The sequence below is a fragment of the Miniopterus natalensis genome, chromosome 3, assembly GCF_054644295.1.
Source record: "Miniopterus natalensis isolate mMinNat1 chromosome 3, mMinNat1.hap1, whole genome shotgun sequence".
NCBI classification, from domain to species: domain Eukaryota; kingdom Metazoa; phylum Chordata; class Mammalia; order Chiroptera; family Miniopteridae; genus Miniopterus; species Miniopterus natalensis.
Genome location: NC_142083.1, coordinates 80,805,418 through 80,821,520, shown reverse-complemented (window position 1 = coordinate 80,821,520; position 16,103 = coordinate 80,805,418). Strand labels below are relative to the sequence as shown.

General features: G+C 42.5%; 1 protein-coding gene across 2 annotated transcripts in view; it reads left to right on the top strand.

The window, feature by feature from the left end:
* The window catches only part of CRCP (CGRP receptor component), a 33,492-nt gene extending 26,701 nt beyond the window's left edge, over positions 1-6,791 (top strand). For both annotated transcript variants that reach the window (XM_016221265.2, XM_016221266.2), the window contains one exon: positions 3,561-6,791. In XM_016221265.2, coding sequence (XP_016076751.1) covers positions 3,561-3,710 — 150 coding nt within the window. In that variant the 3' untranslated portion in view covers positions 3,711-6,791. The remainder of the gene's footprint in view (positions 1-3,560) is intronic.
* The last annotated feature ends 9,312 nt before the right edge of the window (positions 6,792-16,103 follow it).

Below are 16,103 nucleotides of genomic sequence, written 5' to 3'. Positions count from 1 at the left end.
TCTGGGTTAAAGATCACATGCCATGTCTCCTCCAACTTTAATCAGCAACATATGTTATTCATGGTTTAATGACAGATGGAGAAGAGATGAGGAGGATTAGTGTGACCTCATCCTAGAGCCTGTAGAAAGCTCTATCAGTACTTGGTAAGATTAGCTGCTATTAGGAGTGCCTGCTATATGTCAGACATGGTGCCAGGGGCTTTGTATATGTCAGTAATGCCCTCATGATAGTCTTGGCTAGTGAGTGGCTGATTTGGGTCTGTCTGATTCAGAAGTCTTACTATGTTCCTCCAAGTCATGTGCTTTTGCATCTCTTCAGACTGTTCGTTTTCTTCTCCTTTCCTTGGTCAAAATTGCTTGTGTGGTTTCCCAGTAGTTGGACCATTTTATAGCCAGATTTTTCCCATCCTGGGATTTGGCTGTAAAAGATAGCACATCATTTACCAAGGCTTGCAGCAGTATCTCTTCTCAACAGAGTGGAATAAGAAATTAGGTTTGCATGTGGAGTGAAAACTACAAGGGACTTGAGAATTTCCCCATGTTAACCTTACAGCTGTTTATGCTCTCTGGGTCCAGAAATAATCCCAGCACCTAACATTTTGTAGTATTAAGTTTTTGAGGCTGAAGCTTCTCTTTTTCACTTACACCTCAGCCGTGATTTGTTGCAATCCTCACACCCACAGGCGACTACTGCCTGCTGTCTGTGAAGAAGAGGAAGCCATCCCCCTTTGAGTCCTCTGGTCTGAAGATAGGACAGTGAACCCATGACCTCACAGGCCACTGTCTTGAACAGCACTGCCGTCTATGCCTGTTATAATGTAGTGATTATAAAATGTCTTGAATTACATAGTTTTATGGCTTATAAAACACTATAATGTATGTTCTCATTTGGTCCTTACTGTACGCATTACTTTCATTTTATATTAGAGAAAATTGAAATTTACAAAGGTTAAAGATGATTAGTCTAAAAATATATATATTTACAGACGTTAAGTGAACTGTTCTGGGTCAAATAGCTAAAAGTGTCAGTGACTATTAGATTTTGAGATGTTTGAGGAAAGTAGGAGGTTAAGCCTGGCAGCTTAAAATGAGAAACAACCATTTTAATAGTTCAGCAGCTCAAATTGACAGCCCCTGGGTATTGATACAATCTTTGTATATGATTTAAAACATTTTTCATTTATGTTGACCCATCTGCAAATACTTTGGTTTTAAAATTTCATTTGCTTTTATATTCTGAACAACTTGAAACCTCTGGTATCAGAATGTTGAGATGTATTTTGCTCATCTTTATTTGGGCTCTTTCTTATGTGATGGGAAGACAAGGTGAAGAATAAACATAGTTACTGTCATTTACCCTAGTGATCTAAGATGGGCTAGTAAGTTTCTTTCTGTGTGTATTTCATTAAACTTAATGCGGCTTAGGTTTACTTTCTGTGACCTGGAATCTTGGATTGAAAAGAAAAGCTCCTGACTATAATTATCCCTGAGGGTTGTGTGCTAACCAAAGCTGCTCTTGGCCAATTTGGCAAAATAGCTCATTGACACTTTTTCCAAGAGCACACTTCCTGACACCTAATCTTAGTGTTGCATCTGCCAAACCCAGAGATTGGGATGCAAGAAGGTGGCCTGTTGAAGTTCTCTGTTTGGTTTTCTGAAAAGTAAGGCCTCTTAGAGGGCATATAACGTAACTCTTAAACTGGTGGACTCGAGTCTGCTGTGCAGCATCTCTGAGAGAAGAAATAATAGAAATCTCCTAGTGGAGGACATGGTCCTCTAGAAAAAACTGGGATGCAAAGTCAAAAGACTTTGCCCCTACTTGGTGTGAGACCCAGATCAAGTTTCCTTATAATGCTGAGCCCCTACTCACCTGTAAATTGTCCTGACTTTATGTGCAGCGTTCTTGAGAAAGCTCTGGTGGCAGTGATTCTGGGAAAGCCCCACAGAAACTGGAGCTAGTACAGATACTGGTGGGAGGCTGTCACTGTTCTAACAATGGTTCAGATCTCCTTCACTCTCTTTCCTGAGGCAGGAAACAGTTCAACATCAACTGCATATGCCAGTTAACTCATACACTTGGAGACATGCTTCTCTCACATGGAGATCATCTTTTCTCAGGATTAGGTCAGAGTGGATGTATCCCTCCTTCCTCTTCCTTCATTCTTTGGAGACAGTCTAGGTTAGATTACTGCCTTTCACAGACCCTAGTTTTGTATATCTGGTTTTAAAAATGGGCTTTCGGGGATTGTTTCTTGTTCAGTAGAGAAGCTACATTTTATTGAACCTTTGAATCTTTAGAAAACAAACATTTTATTTCACAGTGTGATGGGAAGTAGCTTCATTGGTTCACCCTAGAACACCCAGGGTTATTCTTTAGTGTGGAGCATTTTTGGACTAAGATAAATGAAGAGACCAATATATTGTCAGGAGTTTGCAGTATGACCTTGGATGTGTCACCTGACGTCTTTTGTTTCTGTAATGTTATTTGTAAAGTGAGGCAGTAGACTGATTTCAGGATTGTAAGCCTAGCTTGTCATCTTTCTTTACTTAAGTCTGCTGGATTTCTTTCTAGATTTCCCTTTGGTCTTAGTTGCCAGATGTCAGAGAGTGCTGTGGGAAATGCCATAGGATAGGACCCTGGATACCTTTCCTGAAGAAGCTGTCCACCAACTGAAAGTGGTTAAACACCTTGGCTGCCTGCGTACTTTTAAAGGGCGCTGACTGTATATTATATCTGTACTCATTAGCATATTGAGAATTAGAGGTGAGGCTTAGGAAACTGGCTCATGATTGTAGGTATCATCTGTGTGTTCGGATTTCCTGGACTGTGTCGGAAACCAGGCTTTAAGTAGACCTTTGAGGCAGTATGGGATTGTTTTCCAGCCATCACTCATCAGACTCCTGTTCTGCTTTCTCAGGAAGTGACTAAGGCCAAGTGGCATGTGTTTCAGTTAGGTAGGCCTGGCTTAGAATTCTAGTTTTGCCCCTTGTCAGGATTGTTGTGAGGGTTAAAAGAGATAATAGATCTAAAGTGTAAGGTGCAGCACCAGGCACATAAGCTCCCAAAAGAGCTGTTGTTAGTGGTAGGTTTAATGAGGATTAGAAAAAATATATAAACCATTTGGCACACAGTGGGCAATGACCAGATGAGTTGTTGCTACAGTTTATAAGTTACAGATGAGCTTGTTGTGAAATACAAAAGTATATAAAGCACCATTTCACTCTCCAGAGGTGAGTTTTCTTTGCATATACAACATATTCACACACATATTTAGGGATAGAACTATTAGGGTTTTCTTTTTCTTTAAAGAAAAATGCTAGCCTGCAACCCTGTTTTTTTCCACTGACCTATTTTGAATAGTCCCACTGGCTTACCCTGAAATTTGAGCTAGCTTCTCCCACCTGTGGAGCCAATGTGGGGAGGACCTAGAGACCTGGGGTGGCTTCGAAGCCAGGCCCTGAGCTCTGTGCTAAGAGGCTGGGCTGGGACTGAGAACATCATGGGGTGGCCAGGCCTATGAGGCTCATTTGTAACCCTGAGGGTTTTCTTTCTTATGCAGATGGTGGAAGAGAGTGAAGAACGGCTCACAGAGGAGCAGATCGAAGCGCTTCTCCACACTGTCACAAGCATTCTGCCTGCAGGACCAGAGGCTGAGCAGAAGAAAACTACCGACTATGACGTGGTAATGGAGGAAGAAGACCCAGCATAGACGAGCACAGCTCGGCCAAGCAGCTCATGAAGCTGTTTTTCAGACATAGAGGATTGTTTGTTTAGTTTTACTCTCTACCCCACCAGACCTGATTTCATGGTTAGTTGGGTAAATCACAAAAATAAGCCTTTCTCAAAAATCAGCTGAAAAGAAATACTTTGCCTCCGGGAGAAGAAACATGGTGAAGACAGGCTGAGGTTGCCAGGGCAGAGAGCTAAAGAGAGGAGGGCAGAGTCAAAGAGAACAGTGACTGCGGAGCCGCCTGCGGTACAGATATTTCTGCTGTGGCCTTTGCCACAGTTGTGGGAAAGTCTTTTATACACAGCTAGTAAAATACTTGGGTTGCCTTTGATTAGTAGGGCTGTGTCCTACTAATTAGTTTCATCTCCTTCCCTAGGAACTTTCCAAGCCGGGGCGTAGAGTGCTGTTGGGATGAGAACCGAGTTAGTAGAATCCAGTTAGATAGCTAGAAACTCCCAGAGCAGCTCTAGGTTAAAATGAGCCACTGAACTTGGCTCACCTTAGAGGAATCTTTTCCTCGAGAACAGAGATAAGACAAGAACAGGTCTGCTAACTCTTCATCCGGTCTAAAGGCCCTTTTCCTCTATGGCCTGGGCTTTGTGTTTGGGCACAGCTTATTCCCGTTGTAAAGAGGCACTGCAGACTGAATGACTGGCAACAGAAATGCAGTGTTGGTGGCCTTTCTGACTGCCCTCAATTTCTTACCCTGGGCAGGTGCCTCCTGTTGAGACCAGGTGAGCTTCATTTACACAATGGGCAAATTATTTGCATCTTTAAAAAGGGCACAATTATGTACCTCTTTTCATAGTCAGAATATGTAAGAACTAGAGGTTGATTAATAAGAATTTGAACTTACTGGCTGTTGCGGGGTTGTTTCAGTTTTTAAAAATTTAAGTATTAAGGTAATTACCAGGTGAAGAGCTTGTTAATATTTAAGCATTAGAGAGTTTAGTAGCTCCCAATCTGTGGTTGCCTTTGGTCCTAGGAATATTGAAAAATATCTAATTTCCCACATTTACTCTGCTCCCTATTTGGGGAATAAAATGCCCATAGACATTAATTTTCCAAATTCGCACTTATTTTGTTGTAAGATTGTATATTTTCAGTGCTGACTGTTAATTGGATTACTTCCCACTCCCTTGTGATTTCCAGGCTTTCCTTTTCTACCTCCTCTCCTCTCCCAGTTGTGATTTTGTCAGTCTTAACCTTATCTAAGGATCAAGGGACACCTGCTTATAGGCAGCTGTTGAACAGGACATTTATTTTTAAATCTTTCTTGAGTATTGGGAATTTTACCAGGGGCTGTTGATTTATTAGTCAAATCATTGTGTGCCTATGTATTGTTTCATCTCAACCCTGAGTGTGTTAGATTCTTTTGCTTGATGGATTAGAGCTTAATTCATTTAATAATAAATTGTTTCCAGGTGACTGCCAACTTGTGTTATTTTATAGATCTTTGAAGGGTTTGTCTTGCCATGGATAGGAAGAAATCAAGTGAAATCTGACTTAAAGTTTAAAATATGATTTTTAAAAATTGAATCTACTTAGATCTAAATTCTGTGTTAGATTTCAGGAAGATTTTTAGTTTCTATATTTAGGATCTGAACATAGCCTCAGTTTCTGATTAAACCACACAGACTCTGGAGTACTTATCTTTCACCAGAACCATATTCTGTGTATTATTCCTGTTACATAAATAATAAACATTTTAGAAAGAAAAGTCATAAGTACGCAAGAAACTCAACCAGCATCACATCTAGGAGGGGAACTGGGGAGTCTGGGAGACTAACCCAGGAGTGAAATGATTAGTTTATGAACCAAGACAATGGAAATGAGGGTGGAATAAACTCTAGGAGTTCTTTATATATTAAGAATGCCTACAACTCAACAAGAAAAAAATGCAAACTATACCTAATTCAGAAATGGGCATAGGACTTTGAATAAACATTTTTTCAAAGAAGATATACAAGTGTTCCATGTGCTTGTGAAAACATGCTGAATATCACTAGTCATTAGGGAAATGCAAATCAAAACAACTATGAGATCCACACCCATTAGGATGGCTGTTATAAAATAAAACAGAAAGTAAACAAGTGTTGCTTAGAATGTGGAGAAATCGGAATCCTTGTGCATTGCTTGTGGGAGCATAAAATGGTGCATTCACTCTGGAAAATAACAATAGTTCCTCAAAAGGTTACATAGAGTATTATATGATCCAGCAATTCTACTTCTGGGTATATACCCCCAAATAATTGAAATTAAAAACTCAAACAGATATTTGTGTACACACAGAATATTATTGAGCCTTAAAAATGAAGTTCTAACAGATGGTACATTATTGAACCTTGAATTATGCTAAGTGAAATGAGCAGATACAAAAGGACACGTGTGATTCCACTTAAAGGAAATACCAAGAGTAGTCAAAATCACAAAGGCAGAGGGTAAAATGGTGGGTGCCAGGGACTAGGCAGAGAGAGAAATGGGGAGTTACTGTACTGCTTCATGGGTACAGAATTTCAGTTTGGGAAGATGAAAAGGTTCTGGAGATGATGGTGGTGATGGTTACACAACAGTGTGAATGTACACTGACCTCTACACTTAAAAATGGTTAAAATGGTAAATTACATTGTCATTTTCATTTAAATTACTTCTATGATTTCTGTGCCATTAATTTTCTTCCTCCTATTTCCCTGAAGACATTTTATCGTGTGTCTTCTAATGTAGTCTTTGTTTTTTCCCTTTTATTTCTAATTCTTTACTCATTTCTGAGTTTTTCTAATTTCATTGACTGTGTCTTTCATGTTTTGAATGATTTTTAGCTGATTTTAAGAATTATAATTTGAGCTGTTTGTGGCTGTGTATTTCTGGCGTGCTATTGTTATCTTATAGAAATATTCTGTTCTTTTTTTCCTAATAATTTTATATGGAATTTGACCTCGATAATTTTCTAGTATTTATTTTTATATGAAATTAGTATTCTGGAATTTTTAAAAGGAATTGTATGGTTAAGGATGGTTTTTCTAACTTTACAGAGCTCCCTCTTTTGTTGTTTTCATATAATGTTAAAAAATATGGTGGCTTAATGACTGTTCCCTTCCCATACTTTTATTTAAACCAAGAATTAGACTAAAGGCTGCCTGTTTTTGTAAACAATGTTTTATTGGGACACAGCATTGCCTATTCATTTACACATTGTTTATAGCTTCTCTCAGGCGAAATCAGCAGAGTTGCAACATGTACTATGTAGTCTACAAGCCAAAACATATTTACTGTCTAGCCCTTTATGACCCCTGATTTAGACTTTTTTCCCCCTTTGTCTCCGTTCTTGTCTTTGTCTCTGTTTTCTGTCCTGCTCAATTTTGATTTTACTCCTAGCAGTGTCTTCTCAGTGGGGGGCACTGTTGTAGAAGTGAGCCCCCACCAGTCAATTTGGAGAGTTCACAAGGAATTATATTGTTTCAGACCTTAGCACTCCTTGCTCACATTTTAAAAATTGTAGTAAAGTATATATAACCTAAAACTTATGTTTTGTTTTGTTTTTTTAAATATATACATCTTTATTGATTTCAGAGAGAGGAAAGGAGAAGGAGAGAGAGAGAAGGAAACATCAATGATGAGAGAGTCATTAATCGAGCCCACAACCTGGGCATGTGCCCTGACGGGGAATCGAACCTCAGTCTCCTGGATCATAGGTTGATGCTCAACCACTGAGCCACGCCTGCCAGACAAACATGTTTTCAAGATCATCCGTGTTGTAGCATTATCAGAATTGCATTCCTTGTTATGGCTGAATAATATTCCACTGTATGTATATACCACATTTTGCTAATCCATTCATCTGTTCATGGGACACTTGGTTGCTTCCATGTTTTGGCTACTGTAATCATGCTGCTATGAACATTGGTATACACATATCTGAGTCCCTGCTTTCATTTCTTTTGAGTATATATCTCAGAGTGGAATTGATTGATTATAAAATACCCTCTTCCTCATCAAACTTTCACTTACTAGTTCAAGCATTTATTGATGATTTTTTCTCAAATCAACGGCTACTATTTTTTAGCACCAACCAATGTTCCAGCTGCTGCTGTAGGTGCTTAGCATGTTATCATTTCTGTGTCACAGATTAGGAAACAAGCCTAAGGGGTGAAACTGGCACAAGGACTCACAGCTAGCAAGCTGTGGAAACGGGAGTGTACTCCAGGATCGTCTCAAGCTCACATGCTGCAGGTTGGGAACCAAGTGTTAGCTGGAAACTCAGGATTCCAAGCAGCAGGACTATTGAGCAAGTCTGTTTCTGATGTTCCTCCCTTGCGCTTTCCAAACATCCCCTGACTTAGAGGGAGTAGGGCAGGCGCACTTCAGGGCTGTGACATGCTGGGTGTGTTCTGCAGTCAGGAGGCAATTCCCCAAGTAGAGTACCAGCTACTCAGACTGATCCCATTTGCAGCTTCATGTGTCACTATGTATCGACAGTACCCTGCAGGTATGGCTGGGTCAGTAGCTGGGTTTGCAGAACTGGAAGCTCCAAGCTGTTCTTTCACAGAGCAGAGGATGGAAGGTCTTGGTAACCCGGCAGGTTCTGGGTTAAACATCCCCATTCTTCCCTCTTGTGGGGCCTTAGCTGAGAGGACCAGAACATAGGCAGGGTGGGGTCCCAGGGCTGGGAGCCAGGGCCCTGAGTCATAGGGAGACCAAAGAGTCAGGGCCAGGGCAAGACACACTGAGCCAGAAAACCTGGATGAAAGCCATGGTCTGAATGCTGGGAGGAGGGAGAAGTCACCAGATGCAGGCAAGGTCACAGGAGGGGACTCCTCAGGACTGGAGTCCGGAACAAGCTCCAGCAGGTCAGGATCACTGAGGGCTGCTATAGGGGGCTCTGACCCTGTGCCTAGAGAGCTCCAGTGCTGGAGGCTTATTCTCCAGGGCTGACAGTGGCCTATGCCTGAGAGACTGGCCCAGGCTGGGAATGTACAAAGCCAGGAGTGTGCACTAGTTGCAGATGCCCTCCTGGCTCAGGCTTTGTGGTGGACACCACCTCTTCAGTTACAATAGGACATCTCTAACGCCCCTCAGGTCTGTACCCGCCTCAGCTACCTAGGGGTTCAGCTCTGCGTCCTAACAGCTGGACTCACCCAGCTCAGTGCCTCATCGCTGTGATTATTAGTCAGGCCCCACCCCCCTCTTTGGATGAAAACTGCATTCTTCAAGAGCTCTACTCTCAGAGACTTCCCATATAATGGCTCTTTTCTCTTTAAACTATCTGGAAATAATTTCAAACTTACAAAAAGTTGCAAAAATAAAAGCAACACAGTATAAAAATACACATTTTTCCCTGAACCATCTTAAAAGTAGGTTAAGTACATCATGGCCCTTTCTTTACCCCTAAATACTTCACTGTCTAATTATTGCTATTTTTTTCTCCCTTGCAACTAATGAGCAATGTGGGGAGACAATGCAAATATATGTTCATCAAAATTGCCCCCTAGATTTAGCATCCACTGATGATTCTTGCCTATGCCAGTCTTTACCGTGATGGTTGCAAAATAGTGATTTGCTAACTCCAGCACTCCTTCCATTCTGCCCTCGGCATTCTCCTGTGAACGAGAGAGCATCTCCCATTTATGTATTTATGGACTCATGAATTCCTATTTACAATTTAATAATTATTTTGGTGTTCACATTGTCTCAGATTTGCTAGTTGGAACTCCTTTGACCTTTCTCCTTTTAAAAAAAATTCTTTCTTTTTTATTTCAGAGAGAGAGGGGGAGAGAGAGAGTCATTGATCAGCTATCTCCTCCATGGCCCCTACTGGGGGTTGAGCTTGAAACCCAGGCATGTGCCCTGACTGGGAATCAAACTGTGACCTCCTGGTTCATAGGTTGACACTCAGCCACTGAGCCACACCAGCCAGGCGACCTTTCTCTTTCTCTTCCCTTCCCCTTTCCCTTTTCCTTCCCCTTCCTGTTCCCCTTCTCCTTTCCTTCCTTCCCTCCCCTCCCCTCCCCTCCCCTCCCCTCCCTCCCTCCCTCCCTCCCTCCCTCCCTCCCTCCCTCCCTCCCTCCCTCCCTCCCTCCCTCCCTCCCTTCCTTCCTTCCTTCCTTCCTTCCTTCCTTCCTTCCTTCCTTCCTTCCCTCCTTCCCTCCTTCCCTCCTTCCCTCCTTCCCTCCTTCCTTCCCTTTTTAGCACTTTCTTACTTTCTGGTATAATAAGGCATTCCAAGCATATCTTGTACCAACCCCAGACCCAGTCATTCCTCTAAGGAGCCCGATTCCTTTCAGTGGTGAAGGTATTAGAGATCGAGTTCACAGCACTAGGTGTCCTTACTGCTACTGAAGTGTCTATGCTTCTTGGCTCTTCCAATGGACAGAGCTAGGAAATATGCATCAATACACACATATGCATATGTACGTGTATTTGCATATTCATAAATAGACGTGCCATAAACGCGTATACACAGGCATATGCATCTTTTAGAAACCCTGAATTTACACTGATTCCTCCTCACAGTGTTAGCTCTTGCCTTCCCCATTCCACAGTTTTATGCCTCTTCTCCCTCAGTGAGAATCCCGGCTCCCAACCATGCTGGTATATTTGCTCAGTCCCATAGTACATTGAAGTAGTTGGTTATATCTAAAATGGTTTCCGAGTTGTTCTGCCCACACCGTTACAAGCAGCAGACCTACTAAAAAGAGTTCAGGATTTGTTTGTCACTCTTCCCCTTCTCACCACAGCTCTGCCCCCACTGAGGGTGTCATCAACTACTGTGTTAAATTTATTCGGATTAGTTCTTTCTTTTTTCCTTTGAAATATAATTGGTTTCATTGTTTCAGTTTGCTTTCCGTTTGAATATACCTCCTTTCCATTCTTTTTTTTTTAAATTCTCACCCGAGTATATTTTTCCATTGCTTTTCGGAGGGAGTGGAAGAGAGAGAAAAACACCGATGTGAAAGAGACACGTCGATTGGTTGCCTCTTGCACGCACCCTGACCAGGGCCAGGGGCGAGCCTGCGACCGAGGTACATGCCCTTGGCTGGAATTGAACCTGGGACCCTTCAGTCCACGGGTCGATGCTCTGACCACTGAACCAAACTGGCTATGGCCTTCTTTCCATCCTTATTGATTTAATTTTATATTTGCATATGTGGAAGACAGATAGCCATGTTTTTTTTGTTTTTTGTTTTTTTTTTAAGTAAATATGTCTTTATTGATTTCAGAGAGGAAGAGAGAGGGGGAGAGAGAGAGAGGAACATCAATGATGAGAGTCATTAATTGGCTGCCTCCTGCACGCCCCTACTGGGGGTCGAGCCTACAACCCAGGCATGCGCCCCTGACTGGAAATTAAACCTCAGTCTCCTGGGTCATAGGTCGATGCTCAAACATTCCCATCCCTCAGGAAATTCCAAAGTTTCAAGGGGCTCTAGGCCAGGAACTGGGGACAAAGACCAAATAGATTTCTTATTATACCATGCATATAATAGTATGCTATCTTTTGCATGAGAAAGAATGGAAAATAAAAATACACATTATAACTGCTAAACATTACAAAATAAAACATAAAAAGGATAAATCAGAAAATAGGAGCCCCTTCTTTAGCACACCCGAGTTTATGCTAATGAGGTGACTTAGATAGACTCAGGATGGGTCCCCAGAAAGACCAAGTGATTAGACCTCTTGAATATTGAGATTTGTTGAGCTTGCAGTTCGTGAATGTATCCACATGCCAGGAGGGTGGTGCACTGCACACCATGGAACTTAAGTGCCTGTGCTTGGAACCCTTCTGGACCTCACTCTATATACCTCTCACCTGACTCTTCGTCTGTATCCTTTATAATATCCTTTGTAATGAACTGGTAAACGCATGTTTCTCTGAGTTCTGTGAGCTACTCTAGCAGATTAATCAAACCTGAGGAGGGGGTCATGGGAACCTCCAATTTATAGCCACTAGTTCACAGTCTAGTAAGTCAGGAGTCTAGGTGGGCTTTTCCCAGTTCTCTGCTCAAAATATCATAGGGACAAAATCAAGATGTTGGCTGGGCTCTTACCTCAAGGCTCTGGAAAGAATTCACTTCCAAGAAAATTCAGTGCCAGAATTCAATTCCTAGGACTGAGGTCTCCATTTTGTGTGGGCTCTCAGCTTCTAGTGGCTGCCCCACTTTCCTTGCCACATGGTCCCCTCCATCTTCAAACCAGCCACAGTGTGTCAGATCATCCTCTCTTCAAATCTCTCCAACTTCTGCCGAAGATGAGCAAAGGAGGCGCCTGGCTGGTGTGGCTCAGCGGTTGAGTATCAACCTGTGATCCAGGAGGTATCGGTTCATTTCCTGGTCAGGGCACATGCCTGGGTTGTGGGCTTGATCCTCAATAGGGGCATGTAGGAGGCACCCAATCAATGACTCATCATTGATGTTTATATCTCTCTCCTTCCTTCCTCTCTCTGAAATCAATAAAGACATGTTAAAAAAAAAAAGTTAAAAAAAAGATAAACAAAGGTGGACACTAGTTAAACTATGTTAAGGGCAAATTTTAATCAGTAACAACTATTGCAATAGGTTGGACTCTTCTAACCTGAACTGAACTCAACTTCAATTTGTGCAGAGATGACTTTTTTTTTTTTTTAAATATATTTTTGTTTCAGAGAGAGAAGAAGGGAGAGGGAGAGAGAGATAGAAACATCAATGATGAGAGAGTCATTGATTGACTGCCTCCTGTAGGCCCCCGACTGGGGATGGAGCCTGCAACCTGGGCATGTGCCCTGACTGGGAATCAAACCTCGATCTCCTGGATCCTAGGTCAATGCTCACCCACTGAGCCACGCCAGCCAGGTGAGGTGACTGGTTTTTAAAGAAAGAATGAGCTGGAATAATGGTGAAGTGAAGGGATAAGTGGGGTTCAGGTAGAGTCAGGGAAGTGAAAAATTGCAAAGGATGGGTTAGTGTAAATGCAGTTAGGCCAGGCAGCAATTATTGAAGTTAAGATTCTATTCTTCCAGAAAGACTAGGAGAGAGGGGCTCTACTCTGAGATATTGGCTGGAACAAATAGTTAATTCTTTTGGCAGCCTTGAGCTTTCTTGGGCAGGCACTTTAAGGGGGGCCAGGGTAAACCTATGGATGTGGCCTTGAGCTGTTAGAAACTGTTAGTGTTTGTTCAAGTCTTTATAGTCCAAGGTTAATGCCCTCTTGAGAAGAGGCTCAAAGAGCATGGGTAGGCCCTCCTGGATAATGTCCCTTTTGCCATATAACATAATATAATCATGGGAGTAACACCAGGGGAGTAAGATTATAGGGGCCATCTTAAAATTCCCAGCCCTCCTAGCAGTTGTCCTGGCCAGCCCAGGATGAGAATTCTGAACTGTTTGGGGCTCTGAGCAATGCCAAGGCTAACTCAGTCTCTGGTTACCATGAATGGAAAGAGCCTTAGGGTCCCACAGGAACTTTCTGGGCACTAGTGCGAGAACAGTGATGGAGGCTACATATGTCTTAGAGAATGAAGGATAGCAGCACCCCCATGAGTTATCTTGGGTAAAGGACAACTGAGTAGGGCTGTTCTGTGTGGCCAAATCCTGTCTGCTTTTGTGCAAGAACATACAACCACCTCACATGCCCTTTAATGTTTGCTGTGGTTTCAGCCTCATTTGAGTGACTTGGCCCTTGCTTTTGGAAGCCACACCAGTGTGAGTGGCTGGTAGGAACACAAGCCCTAGGTCAGATGAGTCCAGATTCTGCCATTCACTAGCTGTGGGACCTTGAAATGACTTACCTTCTTTGTGTCTTGAGTTATTTCTAAAATCTACAAAATGTGAATTATAATAGTAGCTACCCCCTGGAATAGCTGGGAGATCAAATGAAATCATGTTCATAGAGTGCTCATGCATTCCTGGTACACAGTAAGTGCCCAACAAATGTTAACGGTCTGAATTTATCACTCTGTCTTGCTCATTTCTGATTCTGTACCCCCAGTTCTTCTTGTCTTTTCTGTGGTCCTTCGTGTTAGTCTCTGGATTCTTGGCACAATGGCTCTTGGTTCCCAAGTGTTCTGTCCTAGAGCTTGCCCTACTCTTACACCTGCTAAGGGTGGAATCCTAAAAAGAAAGTACCCTGCATATCAAACCTCTGCTTCAAGATACCCAAAAGAAGCAGCCTTCCACCTCTGGGGATCCTTGCGTGACACTGTCTTTCTGCTTCACTCAGTTCCAAATGCAAGTCTCAAGAAAAGGCATGTCTTCTTTTATTATGTAACAAAGTACTTCAAACTTGGTGGCTTAAAATCGCTATTTTATTTTGATCATGCTTTTGTGAGGCAGGAGAGGGCTTGGTTGGGTGGTCCATCCCCAGTCCACGCTGGGGAAGCTGGGGCTGGAGGGCCCACCTGTACGATAGCTTCTCCGCTCCATGCACAGCACCTTTGTACGCGGTCTCACCCTCCGGGGCCTTCAGGATGCTTGGGCTTCTCACCCAAGGGCTGTCAGGCTTCATTTGGCAACTGGCTTCTCCAGAGTGAGCATTCCAAGACGCTCAGGCAGAAGCGGCAAGACTCTTGTGGACGACGCTCAAAGTTCAAAAGCATAACTTCTGCTGCATTCTTTTGGACAAACAGGTCTACAAAGCTAGATCAGTTTCTAGGAGAGGGAATTCGATTCCAACTTTCAGTGAGGGGAGTAGCAAAGATGTGTGCAGTCTTTAATCAACCCCAGCATCTGATGAATGCAAGCTAAACCCACCTGGAACCCCACTGCAGTGAGGCCCGGGAAATGCAGTTTTAGGATTTCTAGTTTCTGCAGCAATAGGAGGTGGGGCACTGGAAGGAGGGAGAGGCAGTGTACATGCCGTATGCACCATAGGCTCTCAGCATTCAGTCATACGCTAATGATCAGATTCTATAACCAGCGTCCCTTCACCCGTCACATCAGCACCCTGGAGTCCAAATGGGAACTGAGAGCAGTCATTCCCTCAATCTAGCCTGTCCTCTAGATCAAGGTTTAATTTTTTTTTTTTTTTACTGAAACTCATAGCAAAAAGTACAACTTCTATCAGTATATGAACATTTATATGTAATTGAAACAAAAGTTTCATAACATCATTATCTTTACCATGTGCAATGTTCTCTTACAATCTTTTATTATATTCTAATTCATTGTACTCTATTTCTTTCTCTGTGTGTTTTTGTTTGTTTGTTGTTTTAATCTTTGCCTGAGGATATTTTTTCCATTGCTTTTCGGAGAGAGAGAGACATTGATTGGTTGCCTCCCCCACACACCCCAACCAAGGCAGGGGATGGAGCCTGCAACTGAGGTATGTGCCCTTGGCAGGAATCGAACCCAGGAGCCTTTAGTCTGCAGGCTGATGCTCTAACCACTGAACCAAACTGACCAGGGCTGTATTCTATTTCTTTTAAACAAAAATGCTGATTGTGTCTCCACGGAATTAATTTTATGACTCACTAATGAGTTACCACCCACATTTGAAAAGTACTGTTAAAGACTTGTATCTCTACACTTAAATAGGGAATTAAAAACTGAAAGGAAAATAGTGAGTCAATAAGAAAAATTATATAAGAACAAAAAGTGTATTTCCTCAAAGTAAATTTACTTACTTCAACAAAACTGTAGTAAAGTATATCATTGTTCTACGATTACTCATTTCCTTCCCTATAAGGTGGGTATACGTCCCAGCAGCACTGAGCCTTCCCCTGTGAGGCTTGGCTGTGGGACTTCTCCGCCTTCGGCATGTGAGCAGGTGTGGCTCAGTCCTGTCGGAGCAGACGCTTTAAATGCAACTGCGTGGTTTGGCTTGATCTCTAGTAGCTCTGCCCTCCGCTACGGGGACAGTATGTCCAGCTAGGTCTGTTCCTTTGGCCTGCTTCTCAGAGTGAGAAAACACGCGGAGCCAAAGGGCAGCCTGCCCTCAGCCCTCGAGTAACGCGGGAAACAAATATTTGTGTTATAAGCCACTGAGATAGATTTAGGCCTGTTTGTTACCGCAACAAAAGCTAACTTAAGAAGCAACTTAATGAAAAGCAGACAAAAACCCAAAGAGGCACTCTTGAACATGTAAGTAGTACAGAAGTATATAAAGCAAAACATAACGTTCCCCTGGACCAACTGGCTGCTCCTTCAGGAGCCCTCATTGATCACATTTTGGTGCAGATCCTTCCAGAGAAGGGAATTTGTGAAATGCCTGTTTTCTTAACTTAATGTGATAAAACTAGTACATAATTTTCCATAAATAAAGCTGTATCGAAACACAGCCAGGCTTGTTATTTGTTGTTTACAGCTGCGGTCGCACTAACAGCAGAGTCGAGTATCGCAACAGAGACTAATAGCTAACGTGTTTACTCTCCGGCTCCGCAGAGTTTGCTGACCCTTGATACAG